Source organism: Chaetodon trifascialis, chromosome 8, assembly GCF_039877785.1.
Source record: "Chaetodon trifascialis isolate fChaTrf1 chromosome 8, fChaTrf1.hap1, whole genome shotgun sequence".
Classification (NCBI taxonomy): Eukaryota; Metazoa; Chordata; class Actinopteri; order Chaetodontiformes; family Chaetodontidae; genus Chaetodon; species Chaetodon trifascialis.
This window is the reverse complement of record NC_092063.1, coordinates 18,183,493-18,208,564: the sequence shown is the minus strand read 5'-3', so window position 1 is coordinate 18,208,564 and position 25,072 is coordinate 18,183,493. Positions and strand designations below refer to the sequence as shown.

General features: G+C 46.2%; 1 protein-coding gene across 5 annotated transcripts in view; it reads left to right on the top strand.

Annotated features, from left to right (window-relative positions):
• Positions 1-25,072, top strand: part of rerea (arginine-glutamic acid dipeptide (RE) repeats a) — a 125,350-nt gene that overhangs the window by 36,736 nt on the left and 63,542 nt on the right. For all 5 annotated transcript variants that reach the window (XM_070967658.1, XM_070967657.1, XM_070967656.1 and 2 more), the window contains 2 exons: positions 14,337-14,847; positions 22,797-22,867. In XM_070967658.1, coding sequence (XP_070823759.1) covers positions 14,481-14,847; positions 22,797-22,867 — 438 coding nt within the window. In that variant the 5' untranslated portion in view covers positions 14,337-14,480. The remainder of the gene's footprint in view (positions 1-14,336; positions 14,848-22,796; positions 22,868-25,072) is intronic.

Sequence of the window (25,072 nt, the reverse complement as noted above, 5' to 3'; positions counted from 1 at the left end):
AGTCCGCAGTCTGTGTTGTTGATTCATGTAAACCAAGGGAAGCATAGTAGTGGTGTGAGTCAAACTGCCCCCCCCCCCCCCCCACACACACACACACGCACACGCACACACACACACTCTTCAAAAACACACGTCTCACCGCTGACAAGGTACAGAGAGCTAGTAAACATTCAGCTCACATACAGGCGCGTGTATGAGTGTCACCTCTGAGGAATCTGAGGGGCGATATCCGGATCAAAGAGGCTGTTTCCGACCATACAGAGAGAGAGATGCTTCATACAGTGAGGCTGTAACGGCTGTCTAGCTGCTCAGAGACGGCAGAATGTTTGACAGGGCATTGGAAAAACGTTATTTAATCTGCTCACATGATGGTCCTCGCTGGGATTGCACCATGCTGCGTCTCTGCCCCCCTTTTTTTTTTTCCTCCCAGTGTCAAGATGATGGCAGTTGTTGGCTGGTAGAAAAACACTCAGCGGTTGTCTGTTGTTTTTTAATGGTATGATGTAATGCGTAAAGAATCAGGGAAATTGTAATTGATGCAATGTTGGCGGGCCTCTAATTTTCTTCCCTAATGAGTGAGTCTGCTGGGGTCGTGATATCTTATCCATTTGGGTAGCAGTCTAAATCACTCAACTGTATTCCATTGCGGTCACAAAGAAATGACCCAGTTGCTGTTATAATAAGCCACATAAATGAAAACAGACGTGACGTTTGACCCATTAAAACAAACTGTTTGTAAGAGGCTGATCGGATAAACGTACGTAAATTACACCTCTGGCATTTTGGTTGTTGGAATGTTGTTTGACTGCATATATCTCAGCCACATGAGAGGTATTGCATGCAGTTACCCTCCCACTGTTGACCCCAGCAATACAGAAATGCGAGAGCCGCCCTGTCATAAAGCCAGGAGGAAAAATCAATGAGAAGTCATGGCTTCCATACCATTGTTTGTATCATTTCCACCCCCCTGTGCAGAACCAGACTCTTGGTTTTGAGGAGCAATGATAGATCTCTTCAGGTCTTGTTGATTCTGTAGATGTGTTTCATTTCTAAATGGAACAAGCCAGCCTACCACTTCCTGACCTATTGTCCTTGCAGTTAGTGGTTTACCAGTGACACATTCTGAATACATTAGCCACTGATTGACATAGTGCACATCAAACAGGAGCTAAGGAGGCAGTACCCTCTGGTGGGTGACTACTGGAACAGAGAGTGATGAAGGACTGAAGAGGTGCTTTGATTGTTCGTAGAATATTCCATCTAATTTGTTGTGTGCACAGAGGAAGGGCCGATATCTTTAATTAACATAAACCTCAGGAGCCAACGATGAGTGAGAAATTGGGATAATTGAAAATAGGCCCCATCTCCTTTTCCCCCCTCTCTGTCTGTACATCCTTAAAGCAGCTGAGCCCATCGGAGGGCACTTTCACACATGTTAAGTGGGGGGACATCTGGCCTCGTTAATTCAGTGCATGGTCATAAAGTGGAATGGCGGTCCCCACAGGGCCGCCTCCTCTGAACACCATCAGATGGAGCTTGTGTGTCCTCGCTGCCTTCTAGTTCTCCCTGTTGACTGTTCCTTGGACACCAGCTCTGACACTTAAACAAGAACGTCCTCGCAGTCCCAGTATGGCGTGAAACATTGGCCATATAACGGTATGTGTGTTCATCTCGAACCGCAGGATTTTCTGCAACTTGTTTGGTTTGATGCGCCCCGTGACCCAAACACTTACTGTTCAAGTCAAGCTCATGTAGTGCCACTGCTCCACTGTTTGGAGCATTACAGTTCCATGACCTTAAAACCAAGCTACATACTGAGCCATGAATTCTCTGTATTGTTACGCCCCCATTAAACACAAATGTCCCAATTTTCATTTACTTAGTGCAACAAAGAAACGAGACGCTCTGCAGGATTTTAGCATTCACGAACACCTAAACAGCTTTCCTCCCCCATCATATATAGGATATCAGTCGCCCATGTCCATTAAGTGTATGTGTTATGATAAGTGGGCTGTCAGTCTGTATTCCTGTATCCTCACTACATTCCTGCATCCTCAGGACTGGGAGCAAATAATCAAGTGACTGCAGCAGGGAAGCACTCGTGCTGCGCATTCATTTCCTATTTTAGCAAGTAAACATTTAATGCGTTAAAATGTATCACAGCTTTATTTATGCATAGAATCTGCTGTTAAGTCTGAATTATACATTAGCCAATGAATAATGCATCAGTGCCATTCCTTAATGATTACTTGCCAGGCAGCGAATGGTAATATTTGTTGATAAATTTACCCATTGATCTTGCTTGTGTTTAACTAGGCTTGGAGAGACGATGTTTGCTCCATTTTGTGTTTAGGGAGGGGTTTTTTTTTGTCAAAGATGTAATCAAAAGCAAGCTAATTGTCTGGGTATTTTTTAAGATGTCTTTTAGAAATGACAAGAGAACCCTGAGGAATTAAAGCAAAATGGATACAGTCTGAATTATCTGAGCACATACTACTTAGCACTTGTAGTTCTCTTGCATCTCGGTGAGGTTTGTGCATTACATACTGGTCTCTTCATGCCTGCTCTTAGGATGAGCTATTCATCCTGAGACCATTACAGATCAATGTCCAATTACAGTTTGTCTTTGTTGGCTTGTAGCCAACAAAGACAAAGAGTGTGTTTGTTTGAAGTTAGGAGTCTAGACAATGTCTGGTGAGTTTGTAATTTAGCCCATACTTGGTAAAGGTTCTCTTTTGCTGCGGTGCCTTTATTGGTGCTGGTCTTTCGAGCCACGGCGAGCCAGATTATTGGCAAGTTATCCGTATAATGCCGGGAGTCTAGCATTGCCTAAGCCTCGAATCACAGCCTGTTACTGTGCAGATATATTGCTTGTCCACACAATGAGAAAATATTGACTTGTTGTCACTCACTCATTTGATTAGTTGTGCGGGTGATTCTGCTTTTCATTTGTCACCCTGGCAACGTAAATGGGAAAACAGTAACAGCCACTTTCTACCCAGTAATGAAGCACTGGAGCATTGCAGACTTATCACATCTGGAAAACCTCTCTCTAAGCAGGAATGAATGTCTTTATCACTCATGGTGTACTATCATTGGCACTTGTCAGCTCAGCTAGTATCCACAAAAAGCCAACATTTGACAGCTTTTCTCGCTGCAGAATGTGCAGTTGCGTGGGAGTGATGTACTCCAACAATTCCACTTTGATTTTACAGCTTAGTTGAGTGAGATTTATCCGTATATTTACAGTGCTGGTGATTTACTCCACTTTCTTTTGTCTGTAAGCAGAGCAGCTTAAAGCAGTCTGCTGCTGCTGCTTTGTGTAAGCCAGGTCGTAATGAGAGCACCTTACATTTAACCCAACAGGATTCATCAGTGGCCTTGTTCTTCCAAAAATAATGAGGTAGACAGTAAGGGCTGCCCCAGGCTGCATGTAGGGAGATGATCTCTCTGAACTGGCAAATCATTCCAGTTTTTTATGCTAAAAAGACAGGCTAATGACTATTCTTGATGTGTGTCAGAGCTGTAAGTTAACTAGCATTAATTCACAGAAAGATCTAATGGGCTTGATTGTCAAGCTGAGAAGCTGCGCCGAGGCAGTCGGTGAGAGGCTTGTGCTCGGGTGGGGGTGGGGGGTGTAATTGTTTTAGCTGGCGGTGATTCTCTCTGGAAGGGATGACTGCACAATCCAGATATGTAAACCAGGAGAAACTGAGAGGCAGTATGCTGATACCTTGTCTGTTTCCTCTTGATCAGCCTAGCTTTTGAAGTTAAATTTCTAGGCTCTGCCCAAACACTCTCTGGATTCAGCTTGGCAGTAATGGTTGCTTTATGAAGCTGTGTCCGCTCAGCTGAGCATTTCAAACATGTAAATTGTATGTGGAAAAATGGAGATCTCAAGCAAATCATTGACTGTGACGCCGCACCATAAAACAAAGAGATGGGGAATTAAAGACAACAGATGCTTAAAGGGTTTGATTCTGCTTATTGGAGCATGACACCCATTTAGTCCAGTGGAGAATCTCCATGCGTTCATGATAAACAATGATGCTGTGTCTTGCCAGTGCTCTGCCAGTCATCTGTTCTCCAGAGGCATTCGCAGTATCCATTTAATGTTTTCGCATTCATCCAAACCTGGTGTCATTTGTGCATACACAGAGTCAGGTTGCTGGTTTGCCCACACAAGACAGCTTGTAATGTTTATCAGGCTCTAAGCACAGTAGACTTCCACCTCTTATGTTTCATAAATAACATAGCTGCTTAGGTCCGCCCCACAACAAGAGGAAGGTTGCCATGATAAAGTGAGCTGACTCTACTGGTCTGATAAAGATCAACTTCAGACCCACCAGGAAGCGGTCCAGTTTGCAAACACACTCTTTTTGGGGTTAGTGTTTGAGTCAGCATCGGGGCAAGGCTGGACATCTGTCTCCTAGTGATCTATAACGCCCACAATCCCTCCCACAGACTGTCAGCTTTGGCACTCAAGCAGTACACCGGTTGCTGTACTAAACCCATCCACCCACAACAGTGGCTTATCTCACTAGCATAACAAACAGAGGGCTAACAAAGAGGATAGAAAGCAGTGGGACACACTGTAACACAGGGCCTTAAGAGCACTGTGCCGTCATACCTCCACTTCAAAATGGAGGCCTTTGTTCTGAGATTGTTGGAGAGGACATCATAACAAGGTAGCAGCACATCTTTTCATCCTCAAACACACTCAATCCCACTCATTCAGTCTGCTGTCGGTGAAGGAGATCCTCTGCCTGATAGGGCTTCAGAGAAAGGTATTCCTCTGGGACTGTTGTTGAGGGATTTCTACAGTTCTGCCATGCGCTGATTAAAGGAACACTTGTAGATAATCCTTTTAAGAAATAGGTCTTTGTTGTGGCAATGGTGGAGTGAGGTGTGGGGTGCGAGGGCCAGAAAATCCCCAGATTTGGGATTTTTAAATGGTTATCACCTTGGTATGATCGGCACCTCTCTTAAGATAAATATTTAATGACAGGGTGGCTGAAATAGAGCTGTTACTGACTGCTGGTGAGAAATGGCGCTTCTATTTAGGGCCCATACTGTTCCATAAAGTCATGGCATTGGTAGACAGCCCAAGGTTATTAGTGTGGTATGAGAGTAGTGTGTGTTTGTGGTGTGTCTGTGGATTGCTGAAGAGTTCTCACTCTTTTCTTGCTGCAGTGATATGAAGGAGAGAAATGCACTCAGTCTGTTATTGAGCATTCACTCATGAATCCTTGATGGATTACGTGTGTGTGTGTGTGTGTGTGTGTGTGTGTGTGTGTGTGTGTGTGTGTGTGTGTGTGTGTGTGTGTGTGTGTGTGTGTGTGTGAGTGAGAGAAAGAGCACTGTTGTGGCAGCACTATACTTAATGCACGACAGCGATACTGTTCAGGCGCACTTCACTTGAACTATTTCCACAAGCGAAACAGCTGTATGTTTTGCCCTTTACTACCTTAGTTTTGCTCCGTTTCATTTCACATGCTCCCTGCCCTCTGGGTTCTTGTTTGATGTCATTCATGTCATGCAAAATTGATTGCGAAGGCTTGCATGAATGCCTGCTGCAATGAAGTTATCACAGTACAAAGACAGATTTCTCTGCATTGATTCTCTTAACCTTACACTTTCACACTCAAGTGAATAGAACCTTTAAATTGATATCAGCCTTGCTTTTAGATGTTTCAGCTGGGATTATGAGGTGAAGCCTGTATTAGGACTTGAATGTTAGCACACAGCTCATTTAAACACTGATCTAGGCTCCGCTTGATTCATCCTGTTTACTCATTACACGATAGCTATGGCGAAAGCAATTACTTTTAGCTTTCAAGTACCTTGATTTGGGTCACACTGCAGCTCCCAAGGCCCGTGGTTTCCAATCAGTCTGGTGAATGGCATGCGCTAGCATCTTGCCTCTTTGTGTAGGAAATAGGTGGGTAAACACAGCAGAGTCCTTGAAGCACTTCCCATCCCTGCTATTGGATTACCAGCTGCCTTTCCGGGTCTCATCTGCGCAGATGAGTGCCAAGATCAATGGAGCTCTTAGTGCAAAGCTAATTCGATCAGGACTGGCTTTGCTACTGCTGATCAGAGATCATTTTTTTTTCACGTGAAACGAAAACTTAATCAAGTCAAGCCCATGTCCAATAGCCTGTATTTTCAGCCGCTCCGACTCCCATAGACATCAATTAGGAGGCATTTCATATTCATTATTGAATTGTTGGGTTGGCCTGCTGAGAAGAGGTGTGGAGATGGAAGTAGTGAACTGCTGTGTAAAGTGATCCGGCCAGTTTTGCTGAGTGTAGCAGGAAAGCTGCCTTTTCTCCAGCAGAGCAACTGGCATCTTAAATAAGCTAAGAGCATGTTTTTAGAGGGATGAGGTGTCTCCTGCTTTGACGGTGAGCCGAGAAAAAGGGTTGAAGGGCATATTGACCCTCTTGTTCTGGAAAACGAAAAGCAGACTCTTCAGTGCCCCTTGTTCCCCCATTAATTATTGTTTGATGCTAATAAAGGAGGGCGGGGGGATGGGGCATGTTATGAAACATAATTATTCATTGCAGCATTTCCCCTCGACAAGCTTTGTTCCCCCTCCTCTTGTGCTTAGTGAGGAGGCTGCCAGGGCTGTCAGTTGAGTACAGCAGGCAAAGATGTCCCCTCAGCCTTTTAAGGAGGGGACAGGAGAGAGCAGGGTGAAGGGCGCCATTTGCCCGAGTGATATATGAGGAGAGACAGCAATATATGTAAGGAGCTGCTGAAAGACAGATAGAAGGTCAAGGCACATTACACTCCAGCCATTTATTGGCCGAGCATATACTCTGACCTGGACTGCAAATACAGTTGCTCAGTAGCAGCAGCAGCTTTTTTTTCTTTGTTTATATATATGTATGTGTGTGCCTGTAAGTGCGTGTGTCAATGGCCTGCACATTTTTGATTGACATGTGTGTATACACGTAGATGAATGCTGCACTGTAGTGAATATGCTCTCAGTGGCTTTTTATAAGCTTGTAGATGCAGTGGGAATCTATTTTAACAAGACTGTAGCTCCACAAACCTGTCCTCCTAGATTTCTGCTAAGCGACAGCGATGGCAGAAGCACTAGAGGCTGATTTCCTATGCATGAGCGCAGCATATGGCGTGCTTAAACTCGATGCAGGCATGGGATTAGTTAACAATTGTGTCTCATAACATTGTGGTAATTGAGTGCAGTAGAAACAGTAACTCCGGTAGTGTATACATATATATTTCTTCTCCTGCTGCTACTTGCTAACTGTTAAGACAGCAAATCATTTAGCTGATGTTGTCTATATTTTAAAAGAGTGCGTTATTGGCAAAGTCGGGCCTAAATAGTATTTTCATCATTATTAATGGCCCAGTGACGAGAAGAGAAGTCGGTGAGACTGCCGTGGTTTAAAGCCTAACATTAACATTCCAAGAATATCTGAGGCTTATTCACAGCAACTCAGCCGCACACACAGCCTTCACCTTCGCTTTAAAAAAAAAAACCCCCAACAGGCCTGTACTCAGCTTGAGCTGTGTTGTGTCAGGCGGTATTTTTAATGTGCCATTGTTGTTGCACAGTGAAGGATGCAAGGCGTAATCCAATATATTGCAGTTGTTAGGTGTTTGGAAAGATGAAAAATATGCAGCCTGTGTTTGCTGGAGGCACAGCACACTATCAGTCAGGGATCAAGTCTCCATTTCACACATGAACAGGCAGAGTTAATCTGTGGATCACTACTGTACACCACGTAATATCCAGCCTCTACCTCATATTTTCCCAAAAGCCCATTGTTGTAGGCCCCTGCTGCTAATGTTTTCAGAGAATAGTTAGGCTTTTGTAGCTGATGTGTATTTTTAGGGTTAGACTGAGACGTTCGTTTGTGGTCCAGGTAGTAAACCACGCTGGTCTGACTCCTTCAGACTCTTTAAAATTAATTGTGTGTATTTGTAGCCTACCTGTGTGTGTGTGTGTGTGTGTGTGTGTGTGTGTGTGTGTGTGTGTGTGTGTGTGTGTGTGTGTGTGTGTGTGTGTGTGTGTGTGTGTGTGTGTGTGTGTGTGTGGCCTGTGTGTTTGTGGCAGGGTCCACTAAAATGCCTGTGCTGTAAGAGGCCCAGTCCCAGCCACTGCATGTTTTATGAGCTGTCCTCAGAGGATATGGGAGCTCTGAGCTCAGATCCTGCTTGTTCCAGCAGTGTTTTCATCACCCCTGGCCACTTTTTTTTTTTTTTAAACAGTAATCCAGAATCTGGCAGCATCTACAACACAGCCCTGTCTGTGGCTATAGTTTAAAAAGTGTGCCTGGCTGCATGGAGGCCTCACAGAGTCATGATTCATATTATTCTCCTCATGCGCACTGCAGAGGGTGCTTTCCCCTCTGCCTAGGATCACTGGGCTGCCTGGCTGAGATGGTGGATGACAAGGCTGAACGCCCCGCTGAGTGTTCCACCCCCCTCGCCACCTCCCCCGCTGACTGCTTTCTCAAGCCGTCCCGTTCCTTGTACAAACACATCTCCGACTGGAGAACGTTCACCAACGGTGTCTATTTGCAGCGCTCACACATTGACTTGTGAGTTATAGCTCTGGTTGCGGGAATGCAGAAATTAGTGTGGCGGTTAAAAAAGAGGGAGCGAGGTGGGGGGTTATGCATAGAAGAGGAATCCTTTGTTTTATTTTTTGATGATGGTTGGTTGGGTGGCCGTTGGTGGCAAGAGGAGAAGCGCTTGCATATGAAATGCTTCCTAATTAGAGGTAATACCATCCTGTGGTGTCTAGAGGTGGAGGTGTTTTTTGGCTGGGATCATTATAAGACGTTGAATAGAGGGATTGCTCCCCTCCCCGACCATCTGCTAGAGGATGGAGCAGAGTTTGCCACCACATAGCTTAATAATTTAGGCGGAAAAATGGTCTTGTGTACTGACCTAATGGCTTTGTTTTTGGGAACTATTCTTGAAGACATCCTTCAGTGCCCCTGCTGGCCTGTGCTGTCAGTCTGAAACCTCAGAGCTGTCTTATCTGTCACTCTAATCTATTTATGTTAGTTTTTCCTCTGTGTTGGCACGTCGCTCTGTGTGACAGTGATTAGAGTAGCTGGAGGATGTAGGGCAGCTGTAGGAATACATTTCCTCCTCTCTCGCGCTCATTTAGACTTCCAGTTGGAGTTGAACTGATGGAGAGCATCGTTAAGCTGATAGGCAGATCTGGGAGAAAGAGTGGGGATATTTGATCGCAGAATATCAGTGAAGTGGTACGTGATTGAGTGCTCAAATATTAAAATCTCAAGAGTCCTTTCATTCTAACAGAAGATGAAATTACTGTTGGGTTTTTTTTTCGTTCCCCAGTAAATCTCTTTTTACTGTATACATCTGATAGAGAAAATGTCATGTAACTCATTTTCCCCTCCCCTTGCTGGAGTGCTGTTCGGTTTTATAAAGACAAATGTTTGAAGATATGATACATATATGATACAGACTTTTTTTTGTGCAAATCAGGCTTGAATGTGTCCCCAGTGCATATTTATACCTCTCCTGACCCCAGCTTTACCTTTGGGTAAATTTGCTATTACAACAGCATAATTCACCAAAAAATTGAATTGTCAGTGCCTTTTCCAAAGGTGAAACACACTAGAAATCCTTTTGAATCAGGCACTTTATTCACACAGTAAAAAAATAAATAAATAAAAAGCAGCCCACAGATTCACAGGGAAACTCAATTAAGAGCTACATTCACGATAGCTCAGCCTGCTGCCACGTACCTCACATTCTCCTGCCTCTCTTATCAATGACACATTGGGAAAGGTCCTTTTACTGGCCCGCTCACGATTACATTTCTCAAGAGTGCCTCATTTAGAGGAAAGGGGAAGGGTGACAATGGCCGACCATGGCATTTTCCCTCAGGAGCCGTGTCTAAACATGACGCCTCGTGCAGCAGTCAGAGCTGCTGAAATGGCCTTCAGCTTTGCTCCAGCCAGACGAACGTGGCGGTGTGAGAGGTACTGTGTCTTGAAGTAGCTGGTATTAGGCTGCGAAATGAAGTCTTGCTCACAGGCCCTGTAGATAATGGACATCTTGGGTTGTGGAGGGGCCCCCTCAGGGCCATTTGGAGCTCTCACGGAGTGCACACAAACAGGGACTAGAGTAGGATTTAGCCTTCCTTTAGAGATGGAGTAGAGGCTTAGACCCTGTGGAGCACACAGTCTGATCCTTATGCCTGTGGTTGAAAGTACCTGTGGACTGTTGGACAGAGAACATGTTTGACTTAGTGGGTATCAGTTTATATTACAAAAAGAATGTAATGGATGGACGGCCCGGAGAGATCGTGTAAATTGTTGTAATTGTTTTAGACAGTGATAGTTTATTGTTGCTCGCAGTGTCATTGTGCATGAGAATCTGCTCTTGTGCAGCTGTGCTTTGCCGTTTACCATGGGAGTCTCTAGGCAGGTTCAAATGTTGATGTTGGAAAGCCCCAAGCCATCTTTTCTCGAGCTTGGCTTTTACCTACTAAACTAACCCCGGATGCCAGCTAAAAATAGAGTCTTTGTGAGCATAGCTTTAGCAGAGGGAAAAAAGATGTGGTTACTCATCAGTGAATTGAAAAACAAGTGGAGCAGACAAGTGTCTTTGCCCTGCCAATGTGCACTAAAACAGAGAGGGCCTCGGAGAATAAAGCAAGCCGTGATTGCACCAGGTAAGACAAAGGGTGCAGAGACCACAGAGAATCCCTTATGAAGTGGCATACCCCTTGCCTCCAGCTGAGCCTTTCATTGTGCTGTTGTTTCTAGGGGGCTTGGATGGCAGCTTAGATTAGACGGCACTGAGTAATGGATTGGAGCTGACGAAAACCTGCTGCAGCTCAACATCACCACAGCTAGGCTCCGTGCACTGCTGAGGATCTGGCTGGTTTATTCAGATCAATTTGAGTTGCCCTCATTGTTAATAACCCTGTGTATATTCATGCTAACATTGTTCTCCTCTAATCTGTATTCATGCGAGTATTTCATTCAATCCCTTTGCAAAGCTGGCCCTAAATCCTTGCCAATCACATTTTGCTACTTCATAATTCTCCAATTGAATATGCCATGAATGACTTTTCATTCTCTCTCCCAAAACTGGGTGGATCGCTCTGCTGGTTGTATTGTTGTTAGATTTTATTCTGCATGGAAATGTAGAGATTTCTGGTTTCTCTATTATTTCTTCTAGAAAATGCCGTATGAATAAATGTCCAGTTTTTGCAAATTTATAATCCAAGATAATCAATTACAAAAATTTAGCAGGATTAAAAAGAAACCCTACAGCTGTATAGGTACTCAAGCGGAGCGTGATAATTTGGATGTTTATCCTTAGACAGGTTTTGATTAAAACTACAGAGATGAGCATGGATTTGGGTTAATGTGGGAGTGATTGGAATGAATAAAACATGGCTTTTTAAAAGGCTGTTCGGGAGAGGGAGAGAGAGCGAGGGAGAACGAAAAAAAGCTGTGTTTAGTAACAGGAACCTGCTGTGTGGCCATTGTGGGGGATGATGTGTTAATCGAGCCACAAACTGTGTGGTTTTTCAGGCCAGAGGTCTCATTTAAACAGGCACAGAAAAGAGAAATGTATTTGAGCAGGGCCCCGCTGGCTGCTAGCCCTTGACTCCATTGCAGTAATGTAAATGGTGGATTAGGTGACGTTGGCTGGGACCCCCTCAGCCCCTCTCCAGCCACTGCCGCCTCCTTCTCTTTTCCATTAAGACAGCTGGTATCTTTCAAAGGGTCCTGGCCCAGTGATTGATGTGTAATAGCTCCGAGCCTCACCTGCCCCCTCACAGCCTTATTCATCGGCTAGGCAGCGAGGGCTGCGTTCCACTAAGCACTTTGTTTCCCTGGTAGTGGGTGGAGAGCCTTCCCTCAGTCTCACTTTCTCTTTCTCATTCTCTTCCCTGTCAGCCATCACTACATTATGGCTTTTTTTTTGGCCAGTGTTACTACTTCTCTTCACCCTGACATTCTACTCACCCAATTTGTTCGATTTTAAAATGCCCTTTTATCTGCATCAAACTGCAGCTACTGATGTGCAGCAGATTAAGCATAGACACTTGAACATGTTGTTAATTGACTAGTAAAAGTTTTAACATGAGCAAGCACATGCCTGTGCCTTTTTTTTGTTGGTGTTGTTGTTGCTCGGGGGGTTAATAAACACAATTATGTTAATGTCAGCAAGGTAATTGGAGATACAAAATGTGGGATGAGGCAGTTGTGCAAAGCGTGTCCAGATGCAAACTAATAGCACCTAGATTGTAAAGATACTTAAAGAGGCGTATAGCAGCCCACATCATCAAAGGAGAATGGGCGAGCCCTCCATTTACATCAGTCCAGGGTCCTCGTTGGTTTCAGTGGAAGAGGCTTATGTTACTGATTAGAGGAGAGAAGAGGTGCTTACCTCATGCACAGATTCTGGCAGCTCCCAGGACGAAAGCTGTGCTATCAAATAGTACCTTCATCATTTTTTTTCATGTTTCTCTCACTCCAAGACATGCTGCTGGATATGGACACAGGAGGGGGCTCAGTATGTAGTTTGGCACACCGGTGGAGCTGTGTATCCACGGCGGGCGTGCGTGCGTGCATGCGTGCGTCTTTACACGCACATGCATGCTACATCTCTCCTGAGCCCTTGCGTCCTGTGTGCACACTAATGTGTTCTTGTGTGTATATGCTGGCAGCCCAGTGGTCGCCGTGGTAACTCATCATTAGGTGATTAATGGGGCTGTGACGAGGCTGCGGTTTAATCAGGCCCGGTGTTTGTGTTGAAGCCGACGACAAGAGCAGCTGCCCTGTCAGTTGGTGTCTGCTCACGAGATGACAGCACCCGCTGCTGAGGAGTGCCATTGTCAAATGCGCTCCTGTGTGTGTGTGTGTGTGTGTGTGTGTGTGTGTGTGTGTGTGTGTGTGTGTGTGTGTGTGTGTGTGTGTGTGTGTGTGTGTGTGTGTGTGTGTGTGTGTGTGTGTGTGTGTGTGTGTGTGTGTGTGTGTGTGTCACCGTGCCTGCCAAACACCTTTCCTCCACCTTCCTCGTTCCTTCTATTCTTCACCTCACATTCTTTCTAGCTCTTTCAATAAACACACGTCTACTTGCAGACATGCTGTATAATTTTCACTCAAAGCAGGGTCTGCTTTACCTGGCTCAATCTCCACCCCTCCCTCCTTCCCTTCGCTCTCCCTCTCCCACCCTGCTATCATGGTAACGCGGGTGCTGATTGCCTGGTCTGATCCCTCTGGGGGCTGTAATAACTATTTCTAGTTAATTTGTTGCGGTGGGGGTGGAGGGGGCAAACACTGGCAGTAAATGAGAAGCCTCCTTTGTAGGCACAGTGTAGTGCAGACAGCGCACTGCTTCAGCTTTGGCCACTTCACTGTTTATGGAGGATTTCATTATGGCATGAGAAGGTAGTAGCCGAGTTCCTTTTGAGTGAACAACGAGAGCTGAAAATGGCAGTGGACTGGGCATGGCTCAGCCTCTCCCCTCCCCTTTTCCTTACCCAGTGGATTGCTGTGTTCTTCCCTCCAGAGCTGTCACTTCACATTAACACAGTGGTGACTGTCAGCCAGGGCAGAGGGTTGGGGTGGGGTGCAGTCCAGAAAGCCAGAGTACATACACACACACACACACACACACACACACACACACACACACACACACACACCACATAACCACACACAGATGAGTAAAAATTGAGCCTGGTGTCATCACAGATGGTCTGCAGAGAAACTAGCCAGTTAACTCTGTCATTGAGCTTCACGCCGTGTCTCTTCCATGGCGTTGCAAAAGACAAGCAGCGTCTTGTGCCGAAAAGCCCCTCGACACATTATCTCTGAGGAATTCTATTGGCTGCGTGCCTCATCCTCGATGCAGCCCTACCTTTTTATACTTTATTCAGTTCGACTTCCCTTTAGCTTATTGTGTTACAAATACTGGACGTTCAGCACTTGTCTTTCTGCTTGTCTCACTTTTCTGTTCTGCTGCACTTTAATAACTCTGTTTTACTGCCTCTCTGAAAGAATGGAAGTATGTTTGAGCAGGAAGCTAGAAGGGTCTGTTTTTTGATAAAGCTACTCAGTGCTCTCCAGAGTATACATGGTTGTGGAGAGGAGTGCCAACAATTACTGTGATGTTGAGAAGACTCAGCACAGCTGCCTGATCTCTAGGAACTATTCTTGTATTTCTGAGCCACAAATGATTTCCTCCAGCACAAAACTACCCTTTGTACTCAGAAAATGTAGCTTGTGCACTTTCAGGATAATGGTTATTGACATTGGGTTATGCTAATTGCCCTTCTTCTCTCGTATCCACAGCTTTTCTGAAACACTGGGGTTGTTGGTGTGGCCAAATTTTCCCTGGATTTGACTGGTAAATTCAGAAGACTGAAGCCCAGGCTCACAGTCTACCTTTCACGGAGGCCCAGCCGTGAGAGGACTGAGGAAGGCACGTGGCGGATCATGACGGCCGACAAAGAGAAGGAGAGGGAGAAAGAGCGGGACAGAGACAGAGACAGGGACCGGGACAAGAGAGAGGGCGGTAAGTCCCGGCGGCAGGACGGGGACAGGGGCGACCGTGAGAGCGAGAGCTCCAGGCCCCGACGTAGCTGTACGCTGGAGGGCGGGGCCAAGAACTATGCAGAGAGCGAGCACAGCGAAGATGAGGACAACGACAATGGCAGCACAGGCGGAGGCAGCGGCACGGCCGAGGAGGCCGGCAAGAAGGGCAAGAAAAAGACGCCGAAGAAGAAGTCGCGCTATGAGCGCACAGAGAACGGAGAAATCACGTCCTTCATCACAGAAGACGATGTTGTTTACAGACCCGGAGGTAAGTCCTAGTCACAACCAATCAAACATATAAGCTTGTTTTAGGAATTGATTACATGTTGCATTAATCAACAGTTGATTTCTGGGTTTTATGTCACAACCGTTGAGAAATTTGCAGATTCTCCAGAGTGGCAATTCTGTAACAGCAGAAGTACTCCAAGTGAGAAGCTGATGCGTCGTCCAATCAGTTTCAAGTTGAGCCACTGTGCTTTGTCTTGTCCTAAGTCAGTAAAGCAGAGGTGCTTCAGTAGATGATGTCATAGTGACGACAGCCATGATGAGGATTTCACCCCAACACCATCTGACCCACTGAAAGTATGCTACCTCTGCTCAGGCCAGAAGGTGCTCCAGTGTCCTGGAGAGATGTTTGAGCTGCGGTGCAATGTCTTTATCACACCGTGTGAATGAGGCTAAAACGGGAACCAACCTTTTCCACAGCTGTAAACATGGACTCTCTTTCACCCACTGTTTATAAACTGGTTGCATTAGAGGGGGGAATGTCAGCACTCCCTGTCGGAAGGAAGCCAGACTATGCTAGCCGTGTGTGTGTGTGTGTGTGCGCGCGTGTGTGTGCGAGTGTGTGTACCCTGCTCTCACTCGGCTGCTGCTCAGTGTCTTGCAACTAAATCATTGCTGCCATGTCTTTTCGTTTATCTAGCAGCTAACAAAAGGTCAAGTAGTGGGGGGTGGGCATATTGCTTGGGGACTTAATGGGGAGACGCAGGAAATTACAGCCGCTGTGTTAGGTTATCTTCTTCTCCAACTACCTACCCATGCACACATCCACGAGCCCTCCTTTTTTTCCCCCCAACTACTAAAGACACAACTTCAAGGAGCTGCAGTAAAACAGCCAGGCCCCCACCCCATCCGCTACTGTCTAGCTTTGTAATCTTGTTGGCTAAATTATCTCTGTGTTGGTATCAGTGGAAGTCCTCAAGCAAGCAGTCACACTGAACCCAATCCTTGTTGTTGTTCACTCTCTATTTCTGTCTCTAATGCTCTGCAGCGGATTCCATTGAAGCCTTTTTTGCTCTGCATTTCATGTTTAATAGAGAGAGCACCGGTGCTTTGTCTCATAGTTAACCATGCAGAGCGGGGGGGGGGGGCAGAGAGGAAGAATAAAAAAAACAAAAACGGAAGCAGTCAGTCACATCAATGAAACATTCAAAAGGCATATAAACAAAGTCGACCGTCTCAGTGGATTAGCCCTGCCGAATATTTATATTTCCACATCCGAGTGAACAGCACAGCCAGTGTCTGGTTGACGGGGAATATTTATGTTTCCTGTCTTCTCCTTCAATTAGTTTGACAGGTCTGGAGCAGCGCGAGTGTCGCAACCTGCTCCCACCACGTAGAGTGGAGCTGTTAGTCTGGTTTAGATTAGGGATGAGCCAGGATTGGGCAGTAGTGGCCTCAGCACTGGTTCACTAGTTTGTAATTTACCTCCTATTGTCAACACAGAAGATCCTCCACCTCAGCAACTGACCCCCTGCTGTCTCCTCTGCTTATTGTTCAAGTGATAAGCCCTGTGTGTGTGTGTGTGTGTGTGTGTGTGTGTGTGTGTGTGTGTGTGTGTGTGTGTGTGTGTGTGTGTGTGTGTGTGTGTGTGTGTGTGTGTGTGTGTGTGTGTGTGTGTGTGTGTGTGTGTGTGTGTGTGTGGGTGTGTGCGCAGTACGTGTTTTCCTCCTGCTTGGTCATTGGTAGCAGCCTTCTTGCAATCAGATTTGATGTGTGCAGCTTAGGCAGGCACAAAGCCTGCAATGGATTATGCTTTACTAAATGTTAAATCCCTTTATTGCCGTCTAGTGACACACAATATGTAAAACTGACCACCCTCGGAGAGGGATTTGCACCGCCCCAGACATGGGGAGAGGGAAGAAGTCGGTGTTGGAAAGCATTGCAGAACCTGAAAGAAATTGTGAACCAAAATGCTGTTTTGACTGCTTTTGTCACAGGAAGCTTTCGAACCAAACGGGCCCATGTCATCACATAAGAAATAAGATATTGTATTGAAACCGTCTGCACACTCCCGATCTCCAGCCACCCTCCAATCTCCCTGCTTAGCCTTTCTATCCCTTGAAGATGGGTTCAGGCGGCTTAGTGCACATCGATTGGATGGGGAAGGGTGGAAGGAGAAGTGCAGTGGCCCAATAGGTGGGCCTGCAGCTAAATCTAGCTCCGCTGCTGTCTTAAAAGGATGGAGGAAGGTGTCTGTGATGGTGGCTGGGGGACTGTGTCCCGGGTCATTTGTATGGTCGGCTGCTGGGGTGAGCAGCCCAATGCAGCGCAAGCAGACTTACCAAATCGATCTGTGCCCTGTGGCTGGGCTCTCACCACTTCCCCAGGCCCGACCAGACCCCTCCAGAGCCCGTACTCTACACTCGTCCATCCCCCCACCCCAGATTATAGATCCTCTCTCTGGAGATTATACACATTGCCATGGGGGGATCAATAGGAGACACCCTAGAAGCTCGGACACACACAAAAGACATGTCAGTTCACACACACATACACCGCAATGCTGATACCTGGTATTTGTGTACACACGCAAGTGTACTATAACACATATACAGTACATGCACACACTAACACATACATGGTATGCTTTTAACAGTCAGAGACATGGTCCCTGTCTCCAACAAGCACACCCCTGCAACACACGCAAGCTCAGCTAAATACACACACATAGTTCATCCCTTCTCTCCACTGCAACAGGACTCGGCCTGGTGCTGCAGGTGTCTGTCTACCATAGCACATCTCCTTACTGGGCTGGTTGACCGGTCTGTTTAGACTAGCCAGCATATTTAGACTAGACTAGACTAGCCAGCCAAACCCCCACCCCACCTCGGTCTATGTCACGCAACTTGGCTGCCACAGCCACACCAAGACTTGATTTGATTGAGTAATATCTTCGGTTTGTGTTGTGAGGTGTAGTACGTGCAGTGTGTAATACAGAGTGATTACAGGCTAGTCTGAGAAAAAGCACCTTGTGTGCATGAGTGTTGGGGGAGTTGTTGATGTGGACAGCTGGCACTTCTTGCCGCAGCCACCACAGAACCCTGGGGAGTGTGTGTGTGTGTGTGTGTGTGTGTGTGTGTGTGTGTGTGTGTGTGTGTGTGTGTGTGTGTGTGTGTGTCACTGTATGTGTCATGTGCACACACAGTAAGCTGTGCAGCAAGAGTGTGCTTGACACACGCATATAGGTGGATTACTAGCACACCCTCCCTTCTTTTAACTCAGGACCAACTGTTGGCTGTAACATAAACCTGGCACGTTCTTCATGTTTGCAAGGACTTCAGTTATTCTTTCTTACATATATGTCAGCTGTAGTCTTCCTCATGTTGTATGTAATGGGCAGTTTATTGTCCAATATATTGCCTTTATTGCTAACGAGGCACAATATCTGTGTTGCTACAAATGCTGACATTAATTTAACCACATCAGGTGCACTTTTAGAATTATTTTTATGAGTCTGTCTTGCTAGGACAGCAAGTTTCGGGGCTTAGCTGCTCCTTTGCAGTTGCTCTCATACTGAAAAGCTTTAGGTATTGTTAGATTCTTTAGTTTGGGTTTTAGAAAATGACCTAAGTTTCTCAAAGGTACCTGTCCTCGACTTTCATCATCTATTTAAGTTTGCACTGCTAATCATTTTTGTGCAACTCAAGTGCTTTTTTTCCCAGATGGATATTTGTTTCAGATTGAAATGAATTATGCTTCACCGCAAACACAACGCATCTGAATTCTGTTGTCATTGTGGTTCCTCTTATGATTCCAGTATGTGGTTCAATAAGTGCTGCCGTGGTTATTCTAGATCCAAGACACCGTAGGCTAGAGGACGATTAGCATAGCGCATTCCCTCGACTATAAAGGCTAGCTGTCGATCAGTTTGCTGTTTCCAGTGAAGCTAACATGAGGGACAAGCCCTTGGAGTCATCTCGCATTGAAACATAGCAGTGTGAATCTGTAGCATGTCGCTAACTGAACAGATCTATTTTTAAAAAGCCCTCTCTGCTCTCCCATCTCTCCCCACGCTAGAGACTCTGGGAAAAGGGCTTTTTAGTGAAATCCAACCACCTGCCGACTGCTAAATGAGAAAGCGTGGGCTAGCCGAGAGGGAAGGGGAAGGGGGGGGGGGGGTTGTCAAAGAGCCTCTGTTCTCCCCTAGGAGCTCAGTCAGCTGTAGGCCTGCCCTATTGTAGAGAGCTGATGGTATCGCTTGCCAGGTATTTCCCACTGCTTTTCCAGTGAGAAGAAGGGAGAGTTGTTGGGCTTGTGGATGAGGAGAGAGGAAGGAAAGTTAGGTTAGAATCAAGTGTCCATGTGCCTCCAGGCCTTGACTGCATGTAAGGCCACCCCGCTGGGACCGGCCCAGCAGGAAGTTGCACAAGGCAGCCTTGGTCATCAGCTGGTCTTGGTTGCAGAAGCACTGCGGTCCATGGTGGATCAGTAATAACACCAGTCTCTTTCTCCCAAGCTCTCTGTCTTTCTTGGCCCTCTAGTCCCCTCACACCCCTGCGGTTCCATTATTGCATTCCTTGTGCCATTTAATTTTAGGATCAGTACACTCAAGGGGGGTAGCTTTGCTAAAGCTGTGCATGACTCTGCTGTGCATGCGTGCGCGTGCACGCCCGTGCATTTGTGCCTGTGCGCTCTGCCAGTTTGAGCCGAGCACCGCTTTTAACAATGCAGGTGTGTCCTGCCTCATGGCTAGCGCTCACCACCTGCAAGCATGGCTGAAACAAAGGCTCTTCTTGATTTAATAAGCCTGCCTTGCATCCTAAAATATGCTTCGTTTAGCTGATCTCATTCCACGGCACCAACCACCACCACCACCCCCATTGCTGTTTACAAAACATTGGCATATATGACTGTGTTCTCAATGTGACTTTTCCATTGTTGGCGGCTTGTAAAAGAAAGCCATGCTGATATTATCTAAGAACCCCCCCCCCTCCCCTCGGCTGAAATGCTGCAGCAAATTAAACAGCATCTTATTTGCTTGATACAGAGCGAGTAGGACATGGCTCTTTTGCTGAGGCTAGGTGTGTTTTAGATTAGACATGCTTGGCAGCCATAAGAGAATGGCTGGCTGAACAATGAGCTACAGCTGAGAAAATTGCTGTGTGTGTCGTGAGGTTATAACAATGAATATTCCATTGCTTGAACGCAGCAGCGACAATGTTCAGGATCAGGTTTCAGCGAAGTCGCTCGGGTCCGAGGAACAGCCGCTCAGTAGCTTTGTGATTATCTCCCTGTGTCGAAGTAACTTTTCTCCCGCTCTCTATCTGTCTGTCTGGGTGGTGGTCGGCAGTGGATTGCAAGGCGGAGGCGAGGGGAAGGAGCTAAACCTATGGCTGTTGAGGGAGTGAGAGCACTCTACTACAAAGGCCCTGCTGTGGTTCTCCCTCCTGCAGCGAAGGCTACATCCATCCAACAAGCACACACTTCAATCCCCCCCAAAAAATGGCCCAACCCCCCCACATAGACCCTCACCACAGTTAAACCTCTCGTCCCTCCCCTTTCCACTTCACCACTTGAGCGAGGAGACCCACTTCCAAATGCACAAAATGGCAGGAATGTTTAACAAGCCAAGCAGACCCTGGAGGAACCGTGTGGCCCGCTTCGACAAGCCCCCCCCCCCCCCCCAAAACCCACCCAACCTCCCTGCGCTCCGTTGCCTCCTTTTCGCTCAAAAGCCAGATTCTGAAGCGTTAACTCTAGTTTTAACTTCCACATTCATTGAGATTCGTGTTATATTCGCTTTCAGAGAAATGCCCTTGAGGTAGTAGACTTTTAGTGCCCAGGATGAATTCAAAATGTGCTTTTGACGTTCGAAGAATAGACTCGCTTGCTGTCTGTGAATGATTAAACTAGATCCCTGTCTTTTTTTTTTTTCCACCACCTATCTTTTTCACTCTGGCTGTCTGTTCTTTATGCCTGTTGATGTGCTCTGGGGTGCAGACACAGAGATCTGGCCTCTCTTAATGAATGTGCCGACGAGGTGAAGGGACACTAAACCCTAATTCCCCCGATTTGACTCCTCCGAAACATGTCATCTCATTGAGATTAGTCTCTTTTGTTCTCGGCCCTCCCCCCACTCCGTCCCTCCCCTCCCCCCTCCTCCTCTACCCGCTTCTCTCTGTCTCTCTCAACACACACACACACGCACACTGAGTTGCTCACAGATCACACAATAGCACTGATGGATATTTTCATTCATGTTATCTTGTAAATGACTTCCAGGGATGGTGTAGAGGAGGGAGAGAGGAAAAGCGAGAAGAGGGCAGTAGTGAGAGAGATATAATGCGTCACTCAGAGCCAGCAAGGGCGATAACCCCCCCCCCCCCCCCCCCTTTAGAACAGCTCATTCAGCCCACAGCAGATAACAAGCCCACCCTGAGGTTATACACACACACACACACACACACACACACACACACACACACACACACACACACACACAGCCTCTCCAAAAACAAAGCCCATGATGTCACAGGCGTACTCGCAGCACACCAGCCCCTCTACAAATGGTATCTTGGGTGTCAGAGCCATTTAATATCTTTGCCACCCCTCTTTTCCTCAGCAAGCGGTAAGATAAACCACAGCCAGATCGATAACTCTGTTGACACAAACAAATAAATAACAGATGATGGCACTCTCCGTCACTGGGGAAAGAAAAAAAAAAAAAGCTCACCACTCATCTTTTGTTTGGGAAAGTGCGTCCTAGTCCTTCTGCAAGGGATTGCTCAGCATGTGTTTTGGGGAAATGAACGCCAGCAGAGTGTTTCTGTCAAACCTTACCTACAGTGGCTTTTTTTTTCTTGAATCAAAGCTTAAAGAGCTGCAAGATATTGTCCGCCTTCATGGCCTTGCAAGTGTGTTAACATTAGCACGAGTGCTACGCTCAGTCGCACCACACGATAAGCACAAGCAGCCCTGGGAGCAGTCAAATAGCTTGATACATTGCTTCCATCTGAACAGAAGGTCAATTTTCAGCGTGTGTGATCTATTTTTCAATCAATTAAGTGTCAGTGGATTTTGATTGCTTTGCCTGTTGAGTGAGCGAGGACGGTCTTTTACAGGTTGTTTAAACCAAAATAAATTACATTTTCCCCTCAGTTTGATCACATTCCTGTTTTGTGTTTCAGCTAACGGTGAAAAGGCGACTATTATGCTAATTTGACTTTTGTGAATTCAAATCTCTTTTTCTCTAATAACTCTAACCCTTGGCTGTTTCTGGAAAGTCCTGTGCCAGCCTCAGCAGTAACCATTAACCATGTCCCCTGCCTCCTCCTCCTTTTCCTCTCCACAGAAGTGGCTGTGTGTTTTTGTCCTGTGCTGCGTGAATGTTTTTGTTAAGGAGATGAGGGTTCACGACCTGGCCATACCACCAGTCACATCCAATTTAACAGCACAGCCGGCCACGGCCACCTCCTCACACACACAGAAACGAGAGAGGGCTGCTTTTAACACTTGGGAGGGTTATGTAATTTGGCAACATTTTAAAACTTGAATGAGAGGACACGCGGAGGATTTTGTTTCACTGCTAAGCTAACCCAGAGCTAGCTGGACATACATGGGTGTAATGACAGAGGTTGACACTTTGTAGGAACGAGTTACAGTGATGACTGGGAGGCTGGAATGGGGTTAAAGCCAGTATTGCTCACTGGTGTATAAATGGAGTGGAACAATAACATAATTCCCCTTGGGCGTAATGTTTGCTTTGGAAAGGCAACCTTGTAGCACTCCAAAAGTCCTTAATCCTATTACTCGCATTCCAATTGAATTTGACTCAAGGAGAAAAATGTCTTTTCAGCAGAGGTAACAGCACGCAAAATAATATATAACTGAGCCTGGCTGCATAAAAACATGAAAGCTTTTGGAAGTGTGAACATCTTCTTTCAAACTCACGGTTTTTGTTTGTTTGTTTTTTTTCTTTTTTCTCACTCGCAGATTGTGTGTACATTGAAAGTCGGCGGCCCAACACTCCCTACTTCATTTGTAGCATTCAGGATTTCAAGCTGGTGAGTACATTTTCACTTCCTGTCTGTCCTATTCCATGTCCCTTTGTCCTCACGCTGACCTGACATGCGCCACTAATCTCACCCACCCATCCTGTGTGTCCCAAGATGGAAAACAACGTTGTTGTTCTAGTGCGCAGAGTTGCCCAAAGAAATCAAGCAGGCAGGGTTGCACGTTCTTGTTGCAAGTCTGATGAGAATTAAATGCAAATCACGGTGACATACGATTTCTAGTCAGTTTGTGTCCTGAGGTTTGTTTTCAAAGGGTCATGTGGAAAGTAAAAATCCCTCTGAGAATCTGGCTTGAATATTAACTACCTTTGCGATCCACTGGCAGCGTAATAATGCTTGTAATGGAAATAAAGATGTTTGTCGATGCACTTAATTGATTTAATGAAGGAGACCTTCACCAGTTTTCAATTGATTTTTTTTTACAGCCTAATGTGGCCAAATTGCATCTTTTGCTGAATAAAGAAAGAAATTAGTTTTTAATTTGCTACTGAGAATGGCTGATTCATCAGTGGTTTCTCTGCCACAGGACACCTCAAATGTGCCACACACACACACACACACACACACACACACACACACACACACACACACACAAACACACACATTTGTTTTTCCCACACTGCATTCTTTGCTAAAGGGGAAGTTGCGACTGAATTTGGATCGCTGCACTGTACAAGTGTTTCGACTGAGGAAATTTGCCAGTCAAAGTTCACCAAATGTAAACTAACTGGTGAAGCCTGAAATCGATCATGCAACTGAAAGTGATTGTTTTAAATTGGTCTTCTGTATGGTTCCCAACTGCTATCAGGGGAGAGCAAAACAGATTTTGGTGCAGGTTTGCAGTAATGGGGCTGCTGTCTAATATGCAAAGACAGACTTGAATATGTAATCGATTGGTCAGTATGTTGCCAAATGAAGCAGCATCTAACCCTGCTGGGGCGAGCATTGCCTGTCATTTAACAGATTGGTTGTCTAAGCAGAGCGCAGAGGGCTCAGTGAGGGGCGGCCAGGCCCCAGGGGGCCAAAGTAATGGCTGCCAACAGTCAGGGTGATGATGGGAGGTCAGCTCAGAGGCCACACACACCACTTATGGAAAAGGTGGACTAGTGTGTCTATGTAAATGTGTGTGTGTGTGTGTGTGTGTGTGTGTGTGTGTGTGTGTGTGTGTGTGTGTGTGTGTGTGTGTGTGTGTGTGTGTGTGTGTGTGTGTGTGTGTGTGTGTGTGTGTGTGTGTGCGCGCGCGTGCGCACGCTCATTTGAGGCAAGCGTGTTGGCACTTTTGTTTCACGTGTGAATACTTTTGTGTGAAGGGCAGTTCTTGGATGTAGAAGGGGTTCTTAGGTGAGCGGCAGGCCTTGCTGAGAGGAGGGCAGCCAAGCCCCAAAGCAGCGGGGCTGTAATCGGATTGCTGCTAGAGAGTGCTGAGGACAGCAGGAACCCTTCCTCGTGCACACACATGCGCATACCCCTCACTCGCACAAAACCCCATGCACCTGCACCTTGATTAAGAGCCCCAGAAGAGGTCTGGGGCAGACAGAGGTAATTGTCCAGCAAGAGAGAGAGAATACTGGCCCTGTTAGCTGATAACTCTCTCTCCCTCTCTCTCTGTCTCTCGCTCTCTGTTACTCCCTCCCCCATCCATCTGTAATTAATGAACAGCCATCTGCATGCCTGTATGTGTTTGAGCAGACTGTACCCTTGTCCTCCTATGTTAAAACAACAAGCCCCGCTGGCTCTCTAAACAAGTACAGCGTATTTCAATGAGCTCACTTTGTCACTGGGCTACAAATCACAAAAGATTGGCACTGTGCGAGCTACTTTGAAAACTCATAATCTCTATTTACTAGATCAGCACAAAATCCTCTTTTAGGGTGATAGCTGAGTTAAGGTTGTAATTGCACACGTTGGTATCAACAACTATCTAGCTGGCTAACCTCGAACCTACCCTGTCACCCAGCCCTCGAAACTCACTTGTGCTGTTGGTAGAAAAAAATGTTCACCCTCTCATTCTGGCTGTTTTGCGCTCAGTGTCATCTCATTCCCTTCTGTTGCAACAATATTTTGAAAAGGTGAGTTAACCTGAGATCTGTGTAAGTGAACCGCGCATTAGACATCAACTCATTCTCTTTATTTCCTATCCTCTCACCCTTCCCTGCCTCTGTCTCCAACCCCCGCTTTTTCTTGCAGCACAAATTA